Source organism: Pleurodeles waltl, chromosome 9 (assembly GCF_031143425.1).
Source record: "Pleurodeles waltl isolate 20211129_DDA chromosome 9, aPleWal1.hap1.20221129, whole genome shotgun sequence".
Classification (NCBI taxonomy): domain Eukaryota; kingdom Metazoa; phylum Chordata; class Amphibia; order Caudata; family Salamandridae; genus Pleurodeles; species Pleurodeles waltl.
The window spans coordinates 422941278-422965192 of record NC_090448.1 but is presented as its reverse complement, the minus strand read 5'-3'; the positions used below and the strand labels follow the sequence as shown (position 1 = coordinate 422965192).

Genomic DNA, 23915 nt, shown 5'->3' with positions numbered 1-23915 from the left:
GGATCCTGAGACTGGCATGGAGGACTGGAAAGAGGAATATCACCTGACCCCCACTCAGGACCCAGGACTCTGTCCAGTTGACCACAGGACCAGTGGCTCTCCGAAGGACCTGTGATGCTGGCCCTCTTACTCATCAAGACTTTTCTTCGCCCACCAACAAAGCCCAAAGGAAAACTGGTGAAGGGAGCCAGGAGGGACCAGATTTTCGAGGGCTACACTGCTTTGGAGGCAAGGAGGGTACCCAGTTTTGCCCATGGCGGATAGAGCTCGCCACCAGGAGTAAAATGAGTCCTCGATCGTTCAAATCGGGCCAACTGGCCCGAGTTATGCCATTTTAAAGTTTGGCAACCTTTGACCTAATTCCTCTCTCGGAGCTCATGGGGCTCCACTGCCGTTTCATCAATTTTGTATCTTGCCCAGGGACCCCATCCCACTGGTGGACTTATGTTGTAGGGGCCAGAGCCCTATACCTGACCCCCAAGGGCTTCCAACTTTGGTAGGATGACCAGATTTTTATAGCGAAAAACCGGGACGGGCACGAATATAGAAATAGGACTAAATGTCATATTAGGGCTTATGTATATATATGTGTGTATATATATTTTCCCATATTCACTGCCTTTTCTGGCAAGAGTTCCTGGGTCAGGCTCCTGGTAGGCCGGACCTTGACTTACAGGCTCTGCAACACTGATTAACACCTCATTAAATCCTGCTGTGCTGGTTGAATGATGCAAGGCATGACAGCAGGCAGTCTAAACAAGTGATCTTCTGCACCCGGTTTTTGAGAGAGGGAAAACTGAAAGGTGAACACTGTGATTAATGTGCAGATTCACACTACCCTCTCCTAAAATCTGGGACAAGTATTTTATTTGCCAAAAGTGTTGGGACGCCGGCACAGTCCTTGAAAAAACAGGACTGTCCGGGCAAATTCAGGACGTCTGGTCACCATAAACTATGTGGAAGCATTGTTGCGCTTCCCCGAAGATCCCCAGGATGGGGGAAGCTCCATCACCCTCCCCGGCAGGAGGCAGAAAGAGTCCAGGACCCCATCACTGGAGCTTGCTGGATTTCCTGAGGATGGAGGCAGTGCCGCCGCACCCCCCCCCCCCCCCACCCCATGGCCTGCACTCCCCATGTCTGAAAGGAGCGGGAGGCAGCCACCACCAAACATGTCTGTCCACTGAAGCGGGCAGACACAACAAAAGATTGCCAGCTCCAGCAGTTGCACACAGGAGTGCGAGCCACGTAGGGAGCAGACAAGGGAAGCCGCGGTGGGCTCCCCAGGCTGTCCTCCAACTTTGACCATACCAAGGATGCCTGAGTTGGACAAGGCACTCCCCCTCCAGCAAAAGAAGAAAGGCAATGCAGCATGAGGCTGCCAGCAAGGAAGAAAACCAGGGAAAACCACAGTGCAGCTCTCCCCAGCACAGTGAGAGAGTCACTACTATGAAATCAGTGCACTCAGGAAACTCGTCCCATAATGGTTTGCGGGGCCTTCCTTTTTATATGCATTTTCATCCATACCTACACTTGTGGTGGTCCTAGAACCATGAGACCACCACCAAATTACTCAGCATCACAAGCTCTCTCTTCCTGGGTTGTCTTCTGGGTCCCCACCCTAAGTTGGGAAGGGGAAAAATCATCACCAGCCCTGGTTTAACTTATATTTTCAAGTTCTCCAATAGCTGGAGCTTTTGCTCTACAGCTGGGATTGATTCAGTTTTTAGAGGTCTTGTGTATACTACCATTTTAGGAGGCCTGGAAGGCCTCAAAGTTTTAGTGCTATGAGGTCCCGGCTTGTGGCAGAAAGCTCTGTGAATATGCAAGTCATTATTTTAAATTAGTATTACAATCAATACAAGATAGACTGCTACGGTTTTTATTCTTTTGCAGTTTTATATGGCGAGGACTCAGCCCAAAGGTACAGGGGCACTTTACATGAGCACCAATTGCATTATGCAAGGTCAAAGTATTTCTTAAGGCATGGGGAGATTAGGAATTTGCCCAGAATTACAGGATATTGAGCAGACACCAGGACTCAAACCTAGTTCCCCAGTGCCAAAGTCAGCAGTTCTAGCCAAAAAGCCACATCCTGAATTAGTATTTGAGATAAATGAGTTGCTTTTGAAATATATATTTTAGCAATAAGTAAATATATTGTACTTAGTGCTAACATTGTAGTACGTTTCTCAGTTACTCCTGAACTCAGTTGATAACATGCTTAGATTACCTCTTAAAGAGAAAAACATCTTTGTAACCATGACTCCATCAATTAAAGGCTGATGAGAAGCCCTTTTTATTCTTCTTTACCTCTCAGGCACAGGCACCCCAAGGTCAGCATTTCGTTCAAGGACAGATGTATTTGAAAAAAGTGAGTACAGGGGGTAGCAGGGAAGACGCAAACAGGGTTGTATTCAAATGCAGGACCCTTGGGACCTCAGAGTAATGGAGGAGAAAGAGGAAAAGAACGAGATCCTTAGAGATTGGAGGAGAAACAGGAAAGGGGCGAGGTCCATGGGTAGTGTCAAAGATATGGCCCAGAAGAGAGGCACTATGTGGGGGCCATCATTCTTGCAAAAGGTACAGAGACCAAAGATGAAAGTGAACAATTATGTGTCACTTACTATGAAAAATTGGAGTAGGATTGCATTGTTCTTGCTCGCATTAAAGCCCACGTCACACTTGCTGCTTTTTTTTTCTTTACCACAAATGGGCAGAATGTAGCTGCAGGTACAATGCCACCAGGGCCCCATGTTAAGAGAAGCCAACTAAACCCCAGTCATTGTGGTTTTACTATCCTCCTTTGCTTGCATGAGGACCCAATACACACTTGCTATGCCAATGTTGATTTTAGCCTCAGATCAATGGCTCAAAAAGGGGAAAACTGAAGCACAGGAGACACCTTAATTTAGCCACAGAGAGATGGCAAGGAGAGGGTTGTGGCAAGGTGGGAGCCCTGCCTTTAACAGACGCCAGAGGAGACAACCTGTTTTCCAAGCCAGTGGCATCCATTAGTGAAGCGGGTGCAGCGCACTGGGGCCTGGGACTGAGGGACACACTGCATCATAGTTGTAACTGTCTCATTTTGAGAAATGGGCATGGTGGCTTATTGTCCTATCTAGCTTTAAGGCACCCTTCCAGAAAAGGAGGACAACATGTGGGAGTTCTTAATTTTATTGAAAGGGGCAGAGAGCTTGTTGCAAGACTGGAGTGATGGTCAGGCAAGGTGGGGAAGGGGTAAATAAACAGCGGTTAGAGTGTGCTACTCAGGGCCTCAGTTATCATTAGATCAGCGGGTGCAGATGCACTAGGGCCCAGGAGAACAAGGGGCTCACAACACCCCACTTTTTGGAGGCAGTATTTTTAGGCCAATAACTGGTGATGTTTTTGCTGTTTTATAAGTCTCACATTTAATGATCTAGTGTTGATAGACCGCCAAACACACTCCTCGCTTCAATGGTGGAATCCTATAAATTTAAACCAAGGGCGGCCATTCCAAGACCCTGTGCCTCAAAACGTGATCACAACAGATGCTTCCATGGTAGGGTGGGGAGCACACCTCAACCAGCACAGCATACAGGGACAATGGGACGCTCAACAGCCCACAAACACATTCTTGTCAAAACAGACAACATGACAACAATGTATTACCTAAACAAACAGGGAGGGACACACTCATCACAGCTGTGTCTCTTAGCACAAAAGATTTGGCATTGGGCGATTCACAATCACATTCGCCTAATAGCACAGTACATCCCAGGAATTCAAAACCAGTTAGCCGACAATCTCAGCCGAGATCACCAACAAATCCACGAATGGGAAATTCATCCCCAGATACTACAAACTTACTTTCAAAACTGGGGAACACCACTAATAGACCTATTCGCAACAAAAGAAAATGCAAAATGCCAAAACTTCGCGTCCAGGTACCCACACCCTCACTCCAAGGGCAATGCGTTATGGATGAGTTGGTCAGGGATATTTGCTTATGCTTTTCCCCCTCTCCCACTCCTTCCGTATCTAGTAAACAAATTGAGTCAAAACAAACTCAAACTAATACTAGTAGCACCAACTTGGGCTCGCCAACCATGGTACACAACACTACTAGATCTGTCAGTAGTACCTCATATCAAACTACCAAACAGACCAGATCTGTTAACTCAACACAAACAACAGATTAGACACCCGAATCCAGCATCGCTCAATCTAGCAATCTGGCTCCTGAAGTCTTAGAATTTGGACATTTAGGCCTTACACAAGAATGTATGGAGGTCATTAAACAAGCTAGGAAACCTACTAAAAGACATTGTTACGCAAATAAATGGAAAAGATTTGTTTATTACTGCCATAATAATCAAATTCAACCACTACATGCGTCCACAAAAAACATTGTAAGCTACTTTTTACACTTACAAAAATCAAACCTAGCTTTTTCGTCCATTAAAGTACATCTCACAGCAATATCTGCCTATCTGCAGATTACACATTCAACATCACTCTTTAGAATCCCGGTCATAAAAGCATTTATGGAGGGTCTAAAAAGAATCATACCTCCAAGAACACCACCAGTTCCCTCATGGAACCTCAATATTGTATTAACACGACTCAGGGGTCCACCATTTGAACCCATGCACTCTTGTGAGATGCAATACTTAACCTGGAAAGTAGCCTTCCTAATAGCTATCACTTCTCTTAGGACAGTAAGTGAAATACAAGCATTTACTATACAAGAACCCTTTATACAAATACACAAACATAAAGTGGTTCTACGCACAAAATCCCAAATTTTTACCAAAAGTTATATCACTGTTCCACCTAAATCAAATTGTAGAACTCCCAGTCTTTTTTCCACAACCAGACTCAGTAGCCGAAAGGGCATTACATACATTAGACATCAAAAGGGCACTAATGTATTACATTGATAGAACAAAACAATTTCGCAAAACAAAACAATTGTTTGTAGCCTTCCAAAAACCTCATGCAGGAAATCCAATATCCAAACAAGGCATTGCCATATGGATAGTTAAATGTATTCAAACCTGCTATGTTAAAGCAAAGAGAGACCTGCCTATTACACCGAAGGCACACTCCACTAGAAAGAAAGGCGCCACAATGGCCTTTCTAGGAAATATACCTATGACAGAAATCTGTAAGGCAGCCACATGGTCTACGCCTCATACATTCACGAAACATTACTGTGTTGATGTGTTAACAACACAACAAGCCACAGTAGGACAGACAGTATTACGAACATTATTTCAAACAACTTCATCTCCTACAGGCTAAACCACCGCTTTTGGGGAGATAACTGCTTACTAGTCTATGCACAGCATGTGTATCTGCAGCTACACATGCCATCGAACGGAAAATGTCACTTACCCAGTGTACATCTGTTCGTGGCAGGAGACGCTGCAGATTCACATGCGCCCTCCCGCCTCCCCGGGAACCTGTAGCCGTTTACGTTGATGATAATTATATATATTATATGTTGATAAAACTTGTACATTTGTAAATTTGTAAATATATACAGGGAGTGCAGAATTATTAGGCAAATGAGTATTTTGACCACATCATCCTCTTTATGCATGTTGTCTTACTCCAAGCTGTATAGGCTCGAAAGCCTACTACCAATTAAGCATATTAGGTGATGTGCATCTCTGTAATGAGAAGGGGTGTGGTCTAATGACATCAACACCCTATATCAGGTGTGCATAATTATTAGGCAACTTCCTTTCCTTTGGCAAAATGGGTCAAAAGAAGGACTTGACAGGCTCAGAAAAGTCAAAAATAGTGAGATATCTTGCAGAGGGATGCAGCACTCTTAAAATTGCAAAGCTTCTGAAGCGTGATCATCGAACAATCAAGCGTTTCATTCAAAATAGTCAACAGGGTCGCAAGAAGCGTGTGGAAAAACCAAGGCGCAAAATAACTGCCCATGAACTGAGAAAAGTCAAGCGTGCAGCTGCCACGATGCCACTTGCCACCAGTTTGGCCATATTTCAGAGCTGCAACATCACTGGAGTGCCCAAAAGCACAAGGTGTGCAATACTCAGAGACATGGCCAAGGTAAGAAAGGCTGAAAGACGACCACCACTGAACAAGACACACAACCTGAAACGTCAAGACTGGGCCAAGAAATATCTCAAGACTGATTTTTCTAAGGTTTTATGGACTGATGAAATGAGAGTGAGTCTTGATGGGTCAGATGGATGGGCCCGTGGCTGGATTGGTAAAGGGCAGAGAGCTCCAGTCTGACTCAGATGCCAGCAAGGTGGAGGTGGAGTACTGGTTTGGGCTGGTATTATCAAAGATGAGCTTGTGGGGCCTTTTCGGGTTGAGGATGGAGTCAAGCTCAACTCCCAGTCCTACTGCCAGTTCCTGGAAGACACCTTCTTCAAGCAGTGGTACAGGAAGAAGTCTGCATCCTTCAAGAAAAACATGATTTTCATGCAGGACAATGCTCCATCACACGCGTCCAAGTACTCCACAGCGTGGCTGGCAAGAAAGGGTATAAAAGAAGGAAATCTAATGACATGGCCTCCTTGTTCACCTGATCTGAACCCCATTGAGAACCTGTGGTCCATCATCAAATGTGAGATTTACAAGGAGGGAAAACAGTACACCTCTCTGAACAGTGTCTGGGAGGCTGTGGTTGCTGCTGCACGCAATGTTGATGGTGAACAGATCAAAACACTGACAGAATCCATGGATGGCAGGCTTTTGAGTGTCCTTGCAAAGATAGGTGGCTATATTGGTCACTGATTTGTTTTTGTTTTGTTTTTGAATGTCAGAAATGTATATTTGTGAATGTTGAGATGTTATATTGGTTTCACTGGTAATGATAAATAATTGAAATGGGTATATATTTTTTTTTGTTAAGTTGCCTAATAATTATGCACAGTGATAGTCACCTGCACACACAGATATCCCCCTAACATAGCTAAAACTAAAAACAAACTAAAAACTACTTCCAAAAATATTCAGTTTTGATATTAATTAGTTTTTTGGGTTCATTGAGAACATGGTTGTTGTTCAATAATAAAATTAATCCTCAAAAATACAACTTGCCTAATAATTCTGCACTCCCTGTATATCATTTTTTACAGACATTATGTACATAAATACTTACTCCATTGCATGGGCACCTTTACTATATACACAACTCCTACCTCACCCTCTGCGGGAAGAGCGGTCTGGGATGGAGTCGACGCCCATGTGCGGTGGAGCTGAGGGGGGAGGAGTCCCTCGGTCTCGTGGCTCGGGGGGACTTCTTCAGGGAGGGGCGGCTTGTGGCACTCCGGGCCCGGCACTGGATGGCGGGGTGGTGCACAGCATGTGGGTCTGCAGCGTCACATGCCACGAACAGATGTACACTGGGTAAGTGACATTTTCCATATATATATATATATATATATATATATATATATATATATATATGAAAAAAACATCTTGTACTACCTGAGGAAGGCGGAAGCTGAAACGTTGTAGTAGAAATATATTTTTGTTCTTTAGTGAGATCATCTGTTTGAGTCACTTCCTTCTTAGATATTACATTTTCTTGTGGCTCTTTGTATCCTTTGGGATTCAGATTTTTGCCCTGGCTGGCTGTTGTTTTCTTGTGATCCTGCACCTTCCAGTATATATATATATATTTATATATATAATAAATACAAGAACATGATATTTTTACTCTCTTGTAAGCTTTACTTTGTCTATCCATCACCATGTCATGTCTCTATCAATCTATCCTCCATCCCCTCTCTGACTCATCCCAAACCCATTCTACTACTTTCATCTTCTAAGTAGCCCTGCCTAGGCTCTTCCCTCCTCTTCCACATCTAGCTCACCCAAACCTCAGTTTACTACCATGATCTCCCAAACAACCCTACTAAAGTCTCCCTCATTTATCTCACCTTTCACTCATCCAAAACCTCTCCTGCTACTATGGTCTCCCTAACCCTTTCCACAGACTCTCCCCTTTACTCATTCCAAGCCTCATCCTATTACTATAAACTCCCAATTAACACTTCTGGATTCTTTCCTCCTCCACCCCTCCATTACCCCAGTCAATCCAGCTAACAAACTCACAAATCCGCGGCTCAAATTAACTCATAATAATACTAAAACTGTACTCCTATTTCCCTACACTAATCCACCCCTAATTCCTTTTGGGTTCCGGAGTAGCGTGCTACTCGACGAAAAGCACTTCGATGCCTCGTCAGGGGTAGTAAGCGCTATACAAATACTATTACAATACAATACAATACAATGTGCGCTATTAGCTACAGATTAAATACCACTGAGATGACCTCTTAAGCTCTGCCCACTTCACTCAGCCCCATCTCTCCTCCCCCAATGCTTGTAATAAAGTTTTGGAATAGGTCGGACTTCAAAATATCTTGCTTAGGATGACTCAAAGCAACAGACCTCTGGTCTAAAGTGCCCACCTCACTCCAGGTCATTACTCCTGTCCTGAATGTTTTACTAACAATCGTTGATTTCAGGTGTTAGTCTAATTAGTTCAATGGCAGTAAAACAAGATTACAACAACCAGAATGCATTTGGCCAGCACAAAAAAAGTCCAGAACTGAAAACAGTGTCCATACTGACTGTGATGGAGGTGATCATTCTACCTGTATCTGAAAAGGGTGCTGCTTTTTATCAGGTGCTGAGAAAGGACAAAACAAAAACAGGATTTGGACTGAGGTATGGAAATGACATAGGAGAGGGACACTGCCATTTGAGCCGTGAAATAAGCAAAAGGTAATTCCAAGGTTAGACTGGCACGATGTTTTAGGATATTGGAGGAAAAGTCTGGCACCTGTCGCAGATGTCATCTGAAATCTGACTAAAAGGGTACAGTATGGGGTTTTTGGGTGGTACCTGAGTACTGGGCTGCAGGAGCAGATAACATGAAGGCTGTCAAAGGCAGTCTGGTTGAGCTGTTGTTCCAGCAATATATTCTTGGCCTGCACCTAAGCCAACAGAAGGGAAATATGAAATATAAGTTTGTAGCCTTAGTGCATGTTGCTAGCACTATGTAGGACTGACTGCATCAAGCGGGCCTTCCAGTTCAAAGTGACAAAGCACTGCATTGGAGAGACATTGGCAGGGGTGCTTCACATTCTCAAATCTCAAAAACCCTGAAGCTGAGAAGGAAAGAAATCAGAGGAGGCGTTTGTGAGGACACAAGAGTCTTGATCTAGTCTCAGGGAAATATTGTGTTGGGGAATTTGTTGGTTAGGATAACAAATTGTAGAATGCCAATAGTTTTTTCATCTTTTTTCTGTGTTTAGTGTTTTGGTAACGAGCAACACCAATGTATACATGAGCATAACTTCTGTGAATGTTTATGGCTTGTGTGTAAAATTATAAAAATATAATAAATAAAACACAAAAGTCTTTTTTCATCTCACTGTGCTCTTAACTCATGATGCTAAGCCTAGGGAGTAGTGTGGTACTTGTCCACGGTCAGTGCATCAGGGACTCGTTAGTGGTAGGAAGTGCGACGTAAATGCAACTGCAAAAAGACTGCACATACTCCTATAAAAGGTAGGCTTTATCGCTGGGGACGCCCAGTGCGACAATCATTTGTCGTGCTAACGCACAGCCCCCCATGATTTCCTCCTTCAATGCCCTAACTAGCACTAGGCAAAAGTGCCCCTCACCGCTCCATAGACCCTCTCCTACATACACTTAATTTATTTTAAAGCGCTGATAAAGGCTGGCTTTAATAATAATGATGTATATCTACCCAAAAGAACCCTTTTTAGCCACATTATGAATAGATAATGAAAGACTGGGTAAAAAAATATCATGTCATAACCTATTTTAAGCAGTTTGTAAGCAGGTCTTTGATGACAGTTCATAACAGTCATTGTTCTACATCAGGGTTGTATCTTGTCAACTGCTTTATCAAAAGAATAACTGTGAAAAAAAGCAGTAATCCACTCTCGCTATTCACATAAAATACAGATCTGTGATCTGCACGGTATGCGGTCTTTGGAGAAGGCATATTAACCCACTTTGCTACTTTATGGCGAGTCAAAACAGCCACTAGGCAGAACTCCGATCTATCTAACTAGCAGGAACATTATCTTGAGATTGTTACTGCTGCCTGGAAGCTAGACACACAAGGAACTCTGCAGCAGGTGTTTTTTTTAGCTCATAACATAGCGCCCCCCCACCCAAACACCCCCTGATCGGAGTTCTGCCCCACCTTCCCTAGGTCACCACCCAGTGCGGCCGCATCAGTGGCACTGACCTAAAGCAGCCCTGCTCTCATACATCATGTCACAAAGGGTATCTGCACATTCTTTAAGTGGCATTCATCTTTGCACAGGGGCGTGGCTCCCATTGGTGCATCAGGAGCAGTGGTCCCTGGGCCCCGAAAGAACGAAAGCCAGAAGAGGGAGAAAGAAATAGGAAGAGAAATCAGGGAACGAGTGATGATAATAATAGAAAGCAGGGATGAAAGATAACTTTTGTGACTGAATAAAGAGACAGGAAGGAGTTCCATGACACATGGACATTTTTATTTGACTTTGTGGCTCCAGCTTGCCAATGTCTGATGTACCCGGACCTGGCGCGTTCTTGATGTATGGCTTCTTCGTTCCCTTCCCTGTACATTTATTTCTATAGACAGGATATCCATGGAATTCTTGGGACATTACTCTCTGCTTTTTGTTTTTTATAACGCACCCTGTTCTGGTGATGCTTTATATCAACTTGGACGTGCACTATATGCGATTGTACTGGATTCAATGTTGTTGTTACTGTGAAATAATAAAAACAATTACAAAATATATATAAAGGTGGTAAAATGTTACAAATGTCTCAAACCATTTGCCTAGACATAACATAATTTGCCCTTTTTTAATTGCATTAATTTAGGCAATCCTGACGCATAATTTGGTCATCCATTGCCACATAATTCCAGTGGTTCTGGCTATACTGGTCTGCTATATTGTTCCCTCTTTGATTTGTGTAACTTGGTCATTTAATTATAAAGTGCTGAAGCATCTTGACATGTTACCCCTGCAGGACATCAAATGATGGTGGCCAGCAGAGTGAAACCACGACATTGAACAGCAGAAACTGCATATAAACGCGCTGAAATCCCAGCAGCGCGTTACATGCCCCATTCCCACTTCTACAGCAGGCGCCATTCAAGTGGAGGCCTGGTTGCCTGTTTGCTGTGGTGAGACTGAACATAATGTAAACAGGTCGGGAAGCGATCACACCCGCAGATTAGAGGAGGAAACCGCAACATAAAGCCAGGAAGTACCTTCGAGGAACTGCAAAGTTAAACAAGGCAACCAAACAAAATAATGTGGTCCAAATAATTCATCGCCTTGAGTCCGAGTATTCGCCCCCCCCCCCGTGCCCCCACCCACGTGCTTGATTACCCTTCGATTACAAGTGCCTAGAAGGTTGGAATTTTCCTGGTTTGACAAATTGCACATATTACCCTTTTAAATAATAAATACCACGAAAGTGTTATTGCACACTGCATTTTACTTTGGTTGGGTAGAAGAGCAATTTAGGGGCATCTGTAAAGATGAGAAAAAGGTAGGTCCCTCTTTGCAATTAAGGATTTTAATTTTTAAAGTAAATTAATGAGATCACCGCCAATAAAACCTACAGATGTATTGATTATCTTCAACTTCTTGCAAATACTGCTAAGATTGTTGAGAGTGTATTAACCAGCATGCATTGCCAAGCCATAAGACTCTGGAGAAAAAAACATTAAATTAATAGAAAGATGTACATCACCAATTTCAGTGAAACCAGACCACAAGATCAAACCAAATCCACCCTTAAATATTTATCCTTGATTTTGTGCATCAGAGAGATAACAAATTCACACTACAGTGCATACTCTACAGGGGCAAAGAACTCATTAAGTTCCCATATATTTGGAAACATTCTAGCCCTGAGCTGGAACTTACTGGGTCCAATTCAGTAGCAGAATGGCTGAGAAACAAAGGCTTGAAACTCAGCTCCGACATACTGTCCTTGGAAGCAGAAACTCCCAGTGGGACACCACCTGGTGGTGGACAGAACTAGGACCAGCACCTACATCCACCAACCACGCTAGAAATACGGGGATCATCCTTCATGACAAACTCAATTTGACAGCATAAGACAATGCAGTGAGCGCTGCCTTCTTCCACATTCTGCAGATACTGCAAAAATCTTCAAGTGGCTTCACACAGAACACAAGACAAACTATCTAGCAAGCACTCATCATAAGCGCACTCAACTATGGCAATACAATGTATGCCGGAATTTCCAAGCAGCTCCTGAACAGACTTTACATCATTCAGAACACAGTTGCAAGGCTCACACTCAACTTTCCCACATCTCACAGGTGATTTGAGCAGTCTACAAATTGATATGACATAACAAAGGTTATGTTGTTGTTCCCAGATACTTTAATGCCAGGTTTGAAATCCAAATTCCGGTTCTCACGGGAGCTACCATCTGGAAATATCTACTAGAAATTCCATCACTGATCATCTGCGTTAGGGTGAAGATTAAAATTAAATGAAAATCATGGAGCCTGACATAGAGTCGGATTCTACAATGGAGGAAAATCCACTGGTGGATTCTCCTCTGCATTTAGTGGACTAGAAGCAACGTAAAAGTGTATATTCGACCACCAGAAGGTGTTAACTTTTTGAGCCTCAAGAGGAGGTCTCAGTTGGTATGCCCAGTGGCTACCCCCCCCCTGGAGTTACCATTGCAAGGCACATGTTACTCCACAGCAGAGTTACCTGGGATTACAAGCGTGACCCACTGTGTCTCCTCAGAAATTCGGAATTATTGGGACAGTATGCAATCCTGCACTTCATGATAATCTGGGCAATGCCTAATTTTCTCGCCAGAGTAATACAGAGGGTTTCTGATGCTGACTTGCTGAAATGAAAAGGCTCATCAGTGCTCCAAGGGATCTCATAATTCCGAAGTGGAGGTAATTGTTATTACATGCCACATTCAAATTACAGAGTGGCATGTAATGAGGCCCTTAGTACGTGCATTTCAAACTAGAGGTTTTAAGGTAATATAAATTTGTGCATTTAAACCGCAGTTGATAAGAAGCTTTCAAGTTAAAAAGATTGCATACATGTGGTCAAAAAGCAGTCTGCTAGACATTTGAACTGCATGGCGTCAACCACAATCCTAGTAAATTCTCACATAAAATATAACATGTTTTCAATTATACAATGTTACATTACCATAAAACTACAAAAACATGAAAGAGTCTAACACAAACCTATTCGAGAAAAAAGTGCGTGCATATTGATAATTTTACCTGTGAATAAAATGTCCAAAAACGTCTTTATTAAGAGAAAGGGCTTACTAGTACATAATTAACTGACCTTTCCTTTACCATGGATACAGTTTGCTGACTTGCACACATTTGAAATACAACGTTTGTATAAGATTTGGAATTGTTGTAGGGCCTCAAAGCTGAAAGGCTATTTGGTTTCGCCGACATTAGGGATACAATTACATTATTTTCGATATTTTCAGAATACACACTGTTGACAATGTTGTCAATACCTTCCATTGCATTTGCAGCGATTACAATTCATTGGCAAGACAAGCAATCGGTCTACTGAAAAACTCAGTTAAGAAAAGTAAATCGATTTATAGCATGCAAGGAGTGTTGGAGCTTTGTAGCACTGCAAAAAAATGGTTGCCGTATTCATTACAACAGTATTCTTTTTTATGATTTTACTACTGAATATCGAACAGCAGAATATTCTGGTACAAGACTATCAAGGACAGAATATCGAGGGACAAAATATTGAAAAGTGCATATAAGGAAGTACAGATTTACTATTTGTAACTCCACATCTACTTACATTGAAGGTATATGTACTATGTAGGTCCATATATGCAGAGTTATGTATAGAAAATCAAGACTTATTTACTTGTTGATCATTTTTTTCAACATTTGTCCTCGATATTCTGGGATCAATATTCAGGGTGCATCACCATTTTCCCAACCATAGAAGTATGAAACTTTGAATTCACCCTCACTGGTATTTAAACCTAAGACTTGCAGACAGTGCACAAATTTCTTCTGCAGGTGTCTTCACATACTGAGCTATTTCACCATTTTTTTAAAAGAACATTTCAATCAAGCTACTCCAGTGCAGAAATCTATGCTTGTTACTGTATTTTCTGTATAGCAAATTGTGTGGCTAAAGTAAGGATGCCGATTAACAGACAGGTTGCTAGCTTTGGGCCCACAGGCACAGTTTTTCTATCTCTGCTTCCCCACTTGATCAATTTGCTTGATTCCCTGACAAATCAGTTCAGGTCCCTACAGGCCTGCTAATCCACCAAGCATTTCCCTGGTGGGCTGGAGCCAGCAAGAGGCTGTTTTTGAAGACCCAAGGCAGTACCTGGTGCCACTTTTCCCGGCTCCACAAGGTTAATTGCAGCAGGCACAGAGAGGCTTTAAGAGAGAGCGAATGAGATGGAGGGAGTGAGAAGTTAGAGCGAAAGTGATCAGAGAGGGAGAATAAAGAGAGAGAAGAGAGAGAGAGATAAAAAGGCTCTATACATAGAGAAAGATATAGCGAGGGGACAAAGGGAGCAGGGTTGGTTTGAGCATGTCTGGTAGGGCTGCTTCCACCCTCCCCCCCCCCCAAGTCCGGCTCTGATTCATTCTCCTCCATTTACCCCAGATTCGTCATCAGCATAAACTGTGAGCACTTAAATGCGGGTTAACCACCATACTAATATAATAAAAAGAATCTATATTTACATTCTCATCACAGAGCCCTGAATGGTGTCCTCTTCCTGAAGAATGTCTTTTTACACTAAGCCTGTTTTCTTTTGACCAATCACCTTTCCTACACCTTACCTCACAGGACCTGCTCTGATAATTTTCTAAAGCATGAAAAATCTACTTTTTTCAGTAGGCTATTAAGTAAAATACTACCCACCCCTGCTTCTTGCCGCACATCTTCTACACATGCAAGTCACAGTCAGAGGGCACAACACCTGAGTAGAGCTCCTAAGTTGTCACATGTGGTGCTAGAATCAAGTAAGTGACTGAACCTATGTTTTTTCCACTGTGTTCAGGTACTTGTAATCATAATTTTATATAATTGTAAATTAAAACCACCATTCGTAAGAAAATAAATGGCAATGTCTGACTACTCAAACGTGACATGGCACAACGTGACGATTGTGCTTGGAAGCACGATTTGAACAGAAGCCCTTATAATAATGGACACACAAAATTCCCCTACAGAGTCGGACTGGGACAGAAAATAGGACAGAGCACCAAAATGAAAGTGACCACATTAGAAAAATCAGAGAGCTAAAAAGGGCCCCACATTGAACTTGTAAATACACGGTATGGGAAACTGCATGCATTTGTGCTTGCTGCTGTCAATGTTGGTGTAATATTCAGAAAAATCGACGACAGAAAAATCAACAGTAAAAACCAACACACCATAAAGCAGGCCACAGACAGCTAAAACAAAAAGTCCCACACAGAGAGTTGTCTTTCCAGACCTTCTGGCTGCACTGCCAAATTGCCCCATAGGCAAGCCCGACCCTGTTTCCCAATGTCATCATAGTGATGACGTCATCGAACCTCCTTGGATTTTGGGTTCCCTCGTACCAGGATCGCAGCCTTCAAAGATGGCTGCCAAGCACCTACCGCGGGCGGACGCAGGTGACCAGGTAACGCCACAGAGCTGATTGAAGCAGTCGCACATGCTTGCACTCTCCGCGCGCGGTCGGTTCGTCTAAACGAATGTCGTCGGTCCATGCTGTGTCCAAGCCATGACCCCCCGAAAGTCTCGGGGCCGGAGGCCTGGGGAGAGTGCGCAAGAGGGTAAGCCTCAACATAAAGCGAGAGAATGGACTGAAACCCAGCAGATTAGAGCGAGCCCGGAGTCAGCATTTCCAAAGGCCCGTCAAAAACCTCCTCCATTGTTGCACACAGGATGGGTTTAACAAGAGAGACACATTCGCTGTTCGAAACTCCATTCAGACAGAAAGAACTTGAGGTTGCAGAAATCTCTCCGTCTGTTTGTCTACATGCGTCCAATATTACTGGGGCTCCGGTGGGGGAAGCTGGGGTCTTAGCTATATTCACGCCAGTCCTAGGTTGAGTTCGTAACTGGCAAACTTTAGAAACGCGACCCGTTCCCTTTCACACCTTGGGCCATATCATGTAAACAGGTTTTTGTTAGTGATACTGTTTGCTAACTATTCTGCACGCTGGATCCTTTGCTTACTCTCCCTATGAATTCGGTGGCTTATCCGCCTCTATTTGGTAGTGCAGAGATTGACTTCCTAAATGTTTTCGGACATAAATCTATTGCTGTTTTAGCCCTATCACACAAATAGACTTGTATTTGAAGTATTTGAATAGGAAGGTGGTTAAAGTCAGCTCCCGTACACCTATGTAAGGCGTACGATTCAAAAGTTCATTTTCACAGTGCTCTTTGAAATAATGTCTTTCCAACATTCATTGGGGCTGACATAATATTTAAGACCCACTGGCCACGATTGAAATAAATCACAAAAAACATCTTCAGTTCACCCATGGTGACTAGCACATTCCCGAACCTCTGATTCAGCATTCATAACATTAGAAAAACCCGAGCAGGCCAACATCTTCGTTCTTTTATTCATGGGCGCTGGAAGTAGTGGTGTGGAGGGTGCTGCAGCACCCCCAGAATACACAAGCTGGAATTCAGAAGGTGAATGAGCACTTAAGATGGCTTTACATTTTGTTTTTAAATTGTCATATTGCACTTCCGTTCAAAGGCAGGGGTCAAATGTCAGGCTATGTCGTATGGATAATTGTTGTTTATTCTTTGAAAATATAGATTGGTGTTTACATTTCTTCCTCTGATTGCAAAGCTATAAAATTTTGTGAAGTGATCTAACAATCTTTCTGAGGTACACCTCCCCCTCTGAAGACTGTTCAGGTTCCACTGCTTTTATTGCTTGTATCAAAGATAAAACTGCAACAACAAAGTGATGGGAGGAATGGTTGAATAAATCTCAGCCACTGGCAGTCGCTGGGGCCACATCCTAATCTATCATTTTTCAAGGACCATGCCGCCCCCTGGGTGGCATGGTGGGCAAAATAACAATGGGTTGGAATGCCACCTGAGTGATTGCCTGTTTTTAGACTTACTACAAACATCCTTCCATCACCTTTTGTGTGTTTGATGTACCACCCTGAGTGACTAAGAGAATGACCAGATGTGGATACCTAGCTCACTGTGCCACTCAAACCAAGCAACACCTGGCTGAAGAGCCACAAGCAGGGCAAAACCGGCCCTGAGTTCCTTGTATTCCATTTTAGAGAGGACCTGTCTTGGCAGTTTGGCTAGACTGTTCTTATTGGAGCATGGTCAAGACTGATTTGCCTAAAGCTGGGTCTAATCTGAGGTGGTATGGTGGGCAAAAGAACAGTGGGTTAGAATGCTACCCCAAACGATTTCCAGTGGTTACGCTTGTTGCAAGCACCCTCTCATCACATTTTGTGTGTTAAAAGATAAAACCACCAAGCTGACTTCCTGATCAGTGACATCTTAAGGATTTCTGGGGCCCTGGGCAAGATATATTTTTGGGTCCCCTTTCTGGAACAACTTTGAATTCATTATCCCTTTTCAGCTAATCCAAGCCTTCGTAATGCCAAATAATTTTGAATCATATAGTAAACTTTCTGAAACAGGTGCATGCAAAAACTGCTGAAAGCTCAAGCTGGCTGCTGTCCACTAGCCAAATGGTACCAAAAGAAAGCTTGAACAAGCATTGATTAAGCAATATCATTTTGAGTTTGCTTTTAGATTTTTTTACTTGAAACACCAACATTTTATGTAGAATTCAGTATCAAACTAGCTTGTTACTAAAATGCATATGCAAATATTTCCAAATATTCTTAATCCCAGATATATCCCTTCTCATTACTGGAGTTCTTGCTGCAACAGTGAAAAACAAAGTGTTGCTCTAAGGATTTACACCATTCTATTGAATAAAACCTAATAACGTCATCCTAATTTGTCTTCCCTTGACCCTTTTCTCGTCTGTGTGTAGGCACTTCTCTGGCTAGACAGTTATTTGGAACCCTGCAACCTAAGAGAAGTCAGTCAGGTACTGTATGCTGTAAATACCACCCAACTCGTAATTGCCTCCCTTGCACAGGCAGAGGTTTACGGAGGAATTGAAAAACATTGGCCCACCCATAATCAGGGCCTGAGAGATGGGAAAGAAAGGGAAGTGAAGTAGTAAGAGGAGGTGAAGAGGTAAAGTAATTAAAGAAACAACTGTAACTGAGGTAAGTCAGACGTATTCAGTAAGAAGGAAAATTGTCTCCAGTATCACCACTCAGCGTAAATATAACAGACTTCACCAAGATTGTAAATGAGCTCTCACAGGAATATACAAACCAGAACAGGGAGAGGGATGGGAGAGGAAAGAGAGAGAGATATTATAGTTAGGTTCAGATTTTACATATGCAAAACCATAGAAATTCATCTGTTATATCTTAAGGTGGATCCACAGCTCCAGATATATATACATCATTTTTCTTTAATAACTCCAGAACTACTGACCAGATTTACACAAGATTACAAGAAGAAAAAAGACCTTTCTAGACCAAGATCTAGCTTTTTGCCAAATTTGGTGTAACTCTATTTAGCGGTTTGGGCTGTAGCCTTGTTTGAAATCCCTATGGGAAATTGCATGGGGAAAAATGTTTTGGGACCCACTTTTGTCAGCCCCCACTTGACAAATCACCCCAAAACCTTCCAGACATCATCTGAAGTGAGTGGCAAACTAGTTTTGAAAATGTTAGGAAGATTCGTCACACGGCACCAAAGTTATTAGCAAAACAAAAAACAATTTTCCTATGGAACTAGGTCCTAACTATAACTACCTATTGGCGACTGCCAGTAGGTAATGTTAATATATATAATTATCTACTGGTTATAGCCAATAGCTAGTTATAGTTAGGACCTAATTCCCATAAACAAAGCGTTTATGCTGTTTTGCAAATAACTTTAGTGCTGTTTGATGAAACTTCACAAACATTTCAAAAGTAGTGAGCTAGTTACTTCAGCTGCTGTCTTGAAGGTTTCAGGGTGATTCATCAAGTAGGGGCTGAGAAAAAGTGGGGGTCCCAAAACATGTTTTCCCTATGCAATTTCCTATAGGGATTTTAAGCATGACTACAGCCCGAATACCTGAACAGAATTCCCCAAATTTGGCAGAAGGCTAGATCTTGGTCCAGAAAGATCTCTATTTGTGATTTGGTGTAAATCCTTTCAGTAGTTTGGAGTTATCAAAGAAAAAATAAATTTGTATATCTAGGGACATGGATCCAACCGAGGGAGATCTGTGAATCATGGTGAAAAGCAAAGCCCCGATTGGCTGACCGCAACCTGAGAGGAAAGTTGCAGCCAACATTTTTTTTTGTCTCATCAGGGCGGGGGGGGGGAAAACATGGAAAAACATACATAAGATTTCAGGATTAAAGTATTCTGACCCCACAGGATACCCACCATGAGCAAAAATTGCCAGTTTTTTTCTAGCAGATCTCTTGCAACACTCAGCATGGCCCACAGTGTAAACTTGCGAAGGATCTGCAGATTCTAAAAAGAAGAACAAAAATACACCCACTTACGCACCAAAACCCGCTGTACATGGCCAAAGGCAGCACATGGCGTTGGGTTAAATGCACTCTGCAGTTTGGCCGCACAGCCTGGCCACAGGCCATGAACTGCAGCCAATTCCCACTTCGCACTGCCAAAGACTGTTTGTGGCAGTGGTTGTATTAGTGTGTGGTAATTTGATATTACTTTACCCTTAAACAACCAAAGAAATTCACTGAGAAAACCAAAGGTTACAGGGATGTTATAGATAGGTTGATGTTTTACCCATACAAACCATAGAAATTCAGCAGTTATAGTTATACTTATGGTTATACTTATCTGAAGAAACTATACCTTGTGCCTTTAAGTAACTTTAGGCTATGAATTATAGTTTCTTAACATAAGTATAACTATACGTATAACTAGAACTGCTGAATTTCTATGGGTAAGACTTAATTCTAACTATAACATTACTGTAATCTATATATATATATATATATATATATATATAACACTTAGTGGCGGTCCCCACTAAGTATAGTTAGGACCTAGTTTCTATATAAAAAGCATTATGTCTGTTTTGCTAATAAATTTGGCGCAGTTTGAGGAATCCTCACAAAAATTTCCAAGAAAATACAAAGCTCACTTCAGCCTCTCTCTGAAGAGTTTCGGGGTGATCGATCAAGAGGGCCTGAGAAAAAGGGAGGGTCTCAAAACGCATTTTCCCCAATGCATTTCTCCATAGGTATTTTGAACAGGAATAGCACCAGAGCCATTAGATAGAAATACACAGAATTTTGCAGAAAGGTAGATCCTGGTCCAGAAAGCACCCTTTTTAGGGTCGAGCCTGCGTTGCATGCGTTCGCGCATGCGTATTGCAGCAAAACGCTTTAGTTATTAGAAAAGGGCTCGGAGCCCTGTCGACGTCACGTCTGTGTTTTTGATTGGTTCGTGGGCTTGCCTAGTAAAATCTGCTTGCTTTCATTAGTCGAAGGCATGCCCATGTCATGCCTTTTCCGGTGGTCAGCCCTCCTCGAGCGCAGCGACCAAGTACAGAAAACATGCGAGGCTCGCTGTTTTCTGTCGGATCGTGGACTACTTTTTCTCTATTTTCTTAGCGCTATTTAACTTGGCAGAAGTCGAGCGTTTTACACAGTTAATTTCACTTTTTCGGGTAACGTACATAAAAGCACTTTTGCCGATAGATGAAAAGTCGGGTTAGGAGTTTACAACGCGATCAGCTCTAACATGAGCAAACGCAAGACCCGTTGCATTGCAAATGCTTGTAGTTATTTGGTGTCAATTGGCTCAGTAGTTTTTGAAAAATAAAAGAAAACCCACATTCAGATATATATATAGGGACGCAAAGGGTCCACAAACCTTCCCGATCTTGTACTGAAATCTGATTGGCTGCCAACACTTCAACAGGGAAATGTTAGCAGCCATGTTGGGACTCAGCCTCAGAAAAAAAGATTTTAAAAAAAGAAAAGGGGCCAGGGTAGGGACACACTGACCCCTTTAGCTCTGGTGCTAGGGTCCCAGACCCCTTCAGAGCAAAATTGTATTAAAAAAAAAAACATTTTTGGTGGGAATCGCAGCGATTTTGCTTGGGTGGGCCAGGTCCCAGGGGCATTTTAATTTTGAACGGGGAGGACTCCTTGCCCCCCACAGCCCCCTGGGACTGCCACCTCACCAGCGCTTTATAGAAAATGGATGTGGGGAGGGCGCCCGTTCCCCCGGCAGCCTCAGGGATCGGCACCTCCCTGCGGCACAAGTTCCAAAGCACAGATCCGCCTGTCCGTCCCAGCCCCAGGGACCGCCACCTCCCTGAGGCAAAGATAGCAGTAAATGCCGGAGGGCACGCCCCCCGCAGCTCCAGGGACCACCACCCTCGGGGCTAAAATACAACAATGAGCTGACAACTCAGACCAAGCAAAAGCAAAGTCTGCTTTCTGACAGCGGGGGCTGTCAAATAGCTCCCACTGGCAGAAAGCAGATTTTTCATCTGTTTCCCTCCATGCAAATATGCATGCAGGAAACAGATGACAACATTGCTCCCACAAGCAGGGAGCTGCTATTTAAAGCAGCTCCCTGCTTGTGGGAGCAATGTTGGCTCCAGCAGGACGCGGGAAGCCAGCTAGGAATGCAGGGGCCTTCGCCCCCGTGATCCTGTCACTCTCTCTCTCAGCCATCCTATAATGGGATGGAAGAGAGAGAGAGTGAAAGAGATTGTCATTGCAATTGTCTCTCCATACAATACCTCGAAAGAGTAAGACTAGCAAGTTTGGTACGAATGTTATAATTACATTTGGATGCAGAGCAAAACACATTCACTTCTGGCCTGATGGTCAAGTTCTTGTGCTGTCACTCAGTAGGCTGAAGGTTCAAATCCTAGTGTCGCTTCACAGTATATTTATTTATTTATCAGTATTTTGACTGGTAAACCTTCCTAGTGACAGAACATTAATGTTTCTTTCCAGTCACATGCTTGAGTTGACTGTCACAGGTATGTCTGGAAGCATTACGGTAAGGAGTCACCTATGGCCTAAAGGTTAAGATCACAGACCCTCACAGTGAAAGCTGAGGGTTCTACTCCAGGTGTGTCCCTGGTCATTTTCCTTCTTTGTTTTCCTTTTAATGTCGAAAGTTTAAGGTCCATACTGAAAGGTGATCTCACTCTTTTTAATTGACAAATACATTTTTCTGTTCAATTTGTCATGAAATATCTCATTCTATGTATATCATTCACCAAACCCTAAAGAAACTCTCTCTCTCTTTCCCTCTCACTCTCTTCTCTCTCTCTCAATTTCTCTTTTTCAATCTTTCTCCCACTCACACACCCACTCAGACCCTTAAGCACCCACTTATAAACCCACTCAAACACTCATGCACCTTCTCACAGACCCACTCAGACCCTTGTGCACCCACTCACAGACACACTCAGACCCTCATGCACCTATTCAAAGACCCACTCAGACACTCACAGACCCACTCAGGCTCTCACACACCCGCTCACAGTCCCATTGAAACGCTTATGCACCCACTCACGGAACCACACAGACACTGATGCACCCACTCACAGACCCACTAAGACACTGATGCACAAACTCTCACATCCAGACAACTACTCTCACAGCCACTTTCACACAAGATATACCATCTCACACCTATTCTGACACATAGAGATACAGGCTGCGGCCAACTTCCGCCACGCACAGCCAAAGGCCGTGTGCAGCATGAGGTTGAGTGATTAGGGGGATTAGTTGTAGGGTCTGGCCGCAGGCCAAGCCCTGCAGCCAACCCTTGCTGCGCACGGCCAATGGGTGTTTACAGGGGTTGGCTTTTGATGAAGCATGTAACATTACATGAGTTAGCCCACCTCGTCCAAATCTTTGGGATTGTTAGTCTCTTAAATAGGAAGTATAGCAGTAGGGTTGCAGGAACTCCAGAGGAGCAACTTTCCAGGTACAAGTTACCACACACATTTTTGTGCTTTGAAACCTAATTACAACGTCCCTGTAACCTTTGTTTTTTAAGTGAATCTCCATGGATTTTTAAATTTGATTTCCTAACTCTAATGTCCCTGTAACCTTTGTTTTTTTCAGTGAATATCTGTGGGGGTTTTTAACGTTAAGTAATTTTAATTACTTTACGTTAATTCAAAGGCTGTGCCCAGCGGCAATTAGTTGTAGGGCCCCTATGAGCACCAAACAGCGTGCCAGACACGTCAGGGGTGCAGTCTACCTCCTACAAGCAACCATCCCTCTGCCAGGCATGCCTTTGGCTATGTGTGGCAGGGGTTGGCACTAGGGCCTTGCCTGCGGCCTACCCGTATCAGCACCCAAAACCGCACCACACATGGCCTTTGGCTGTGCATGGCAGGGGTCAGGCACAGGGCCTCGCAGCAGCCTACCCCCTACATGCACCCAACCCCGAGCCACACATGGCCTTTGGCTGTGCACAGCAGGGGTTGGCCACAATCTCTGGCCTGTGGTCAGGCCCTGAGGCCAATCCGCTATAAGCACCCAGCCGTGTGTGGTGGGGGTTGGCCGCAGGGCCTAGCCTGTGGCCAGGCCTTGTGGCCAACACCCATTAAGTAGTCAACCCTGCGGCATGCACAGCCTATGCCCAGAAAACAAAAGGGGCAGGGTAGAAATACCCTAACCTCTTAGCCTTGGTGCAGGGGTCCCCCCTGGGACCTCGCCAAGGCAAAAAAAGATTAAAAAAATTGTTTTTGTTGTACCTTCGCGGCGGATTTGCAAATCTGTG

General features: G+C 43.4%; 1 protein-coding gene across 2 annotated transcripts in view; it reads right to left on the bottom strand.

The window, feature by feature from the left end:
• PRX (periaxin) overlaps positions 1 to 15780 on the bottom strand; it is a 227440-nt gene extending 211660 nt beyond the window's left edge. For both annotated transcript variants that reach the window (XM_069207228.1, XM_069207229.1), the window contains exon 1: positions 15692 to 15780. In XM_069207228.1, coding sequence (XP_069063329.1) covers positions 15692 to 15749 — 58 coding nt within the window. In that variant the 5' untranslated portion in view covers positions 15750 to 15780. The remainder of the gene's footprint in view (positions 1 to 15691) is intronic.
• Between the last annotated feature and the right edge of the window lie 8135 nt (positions 15781 to 23915).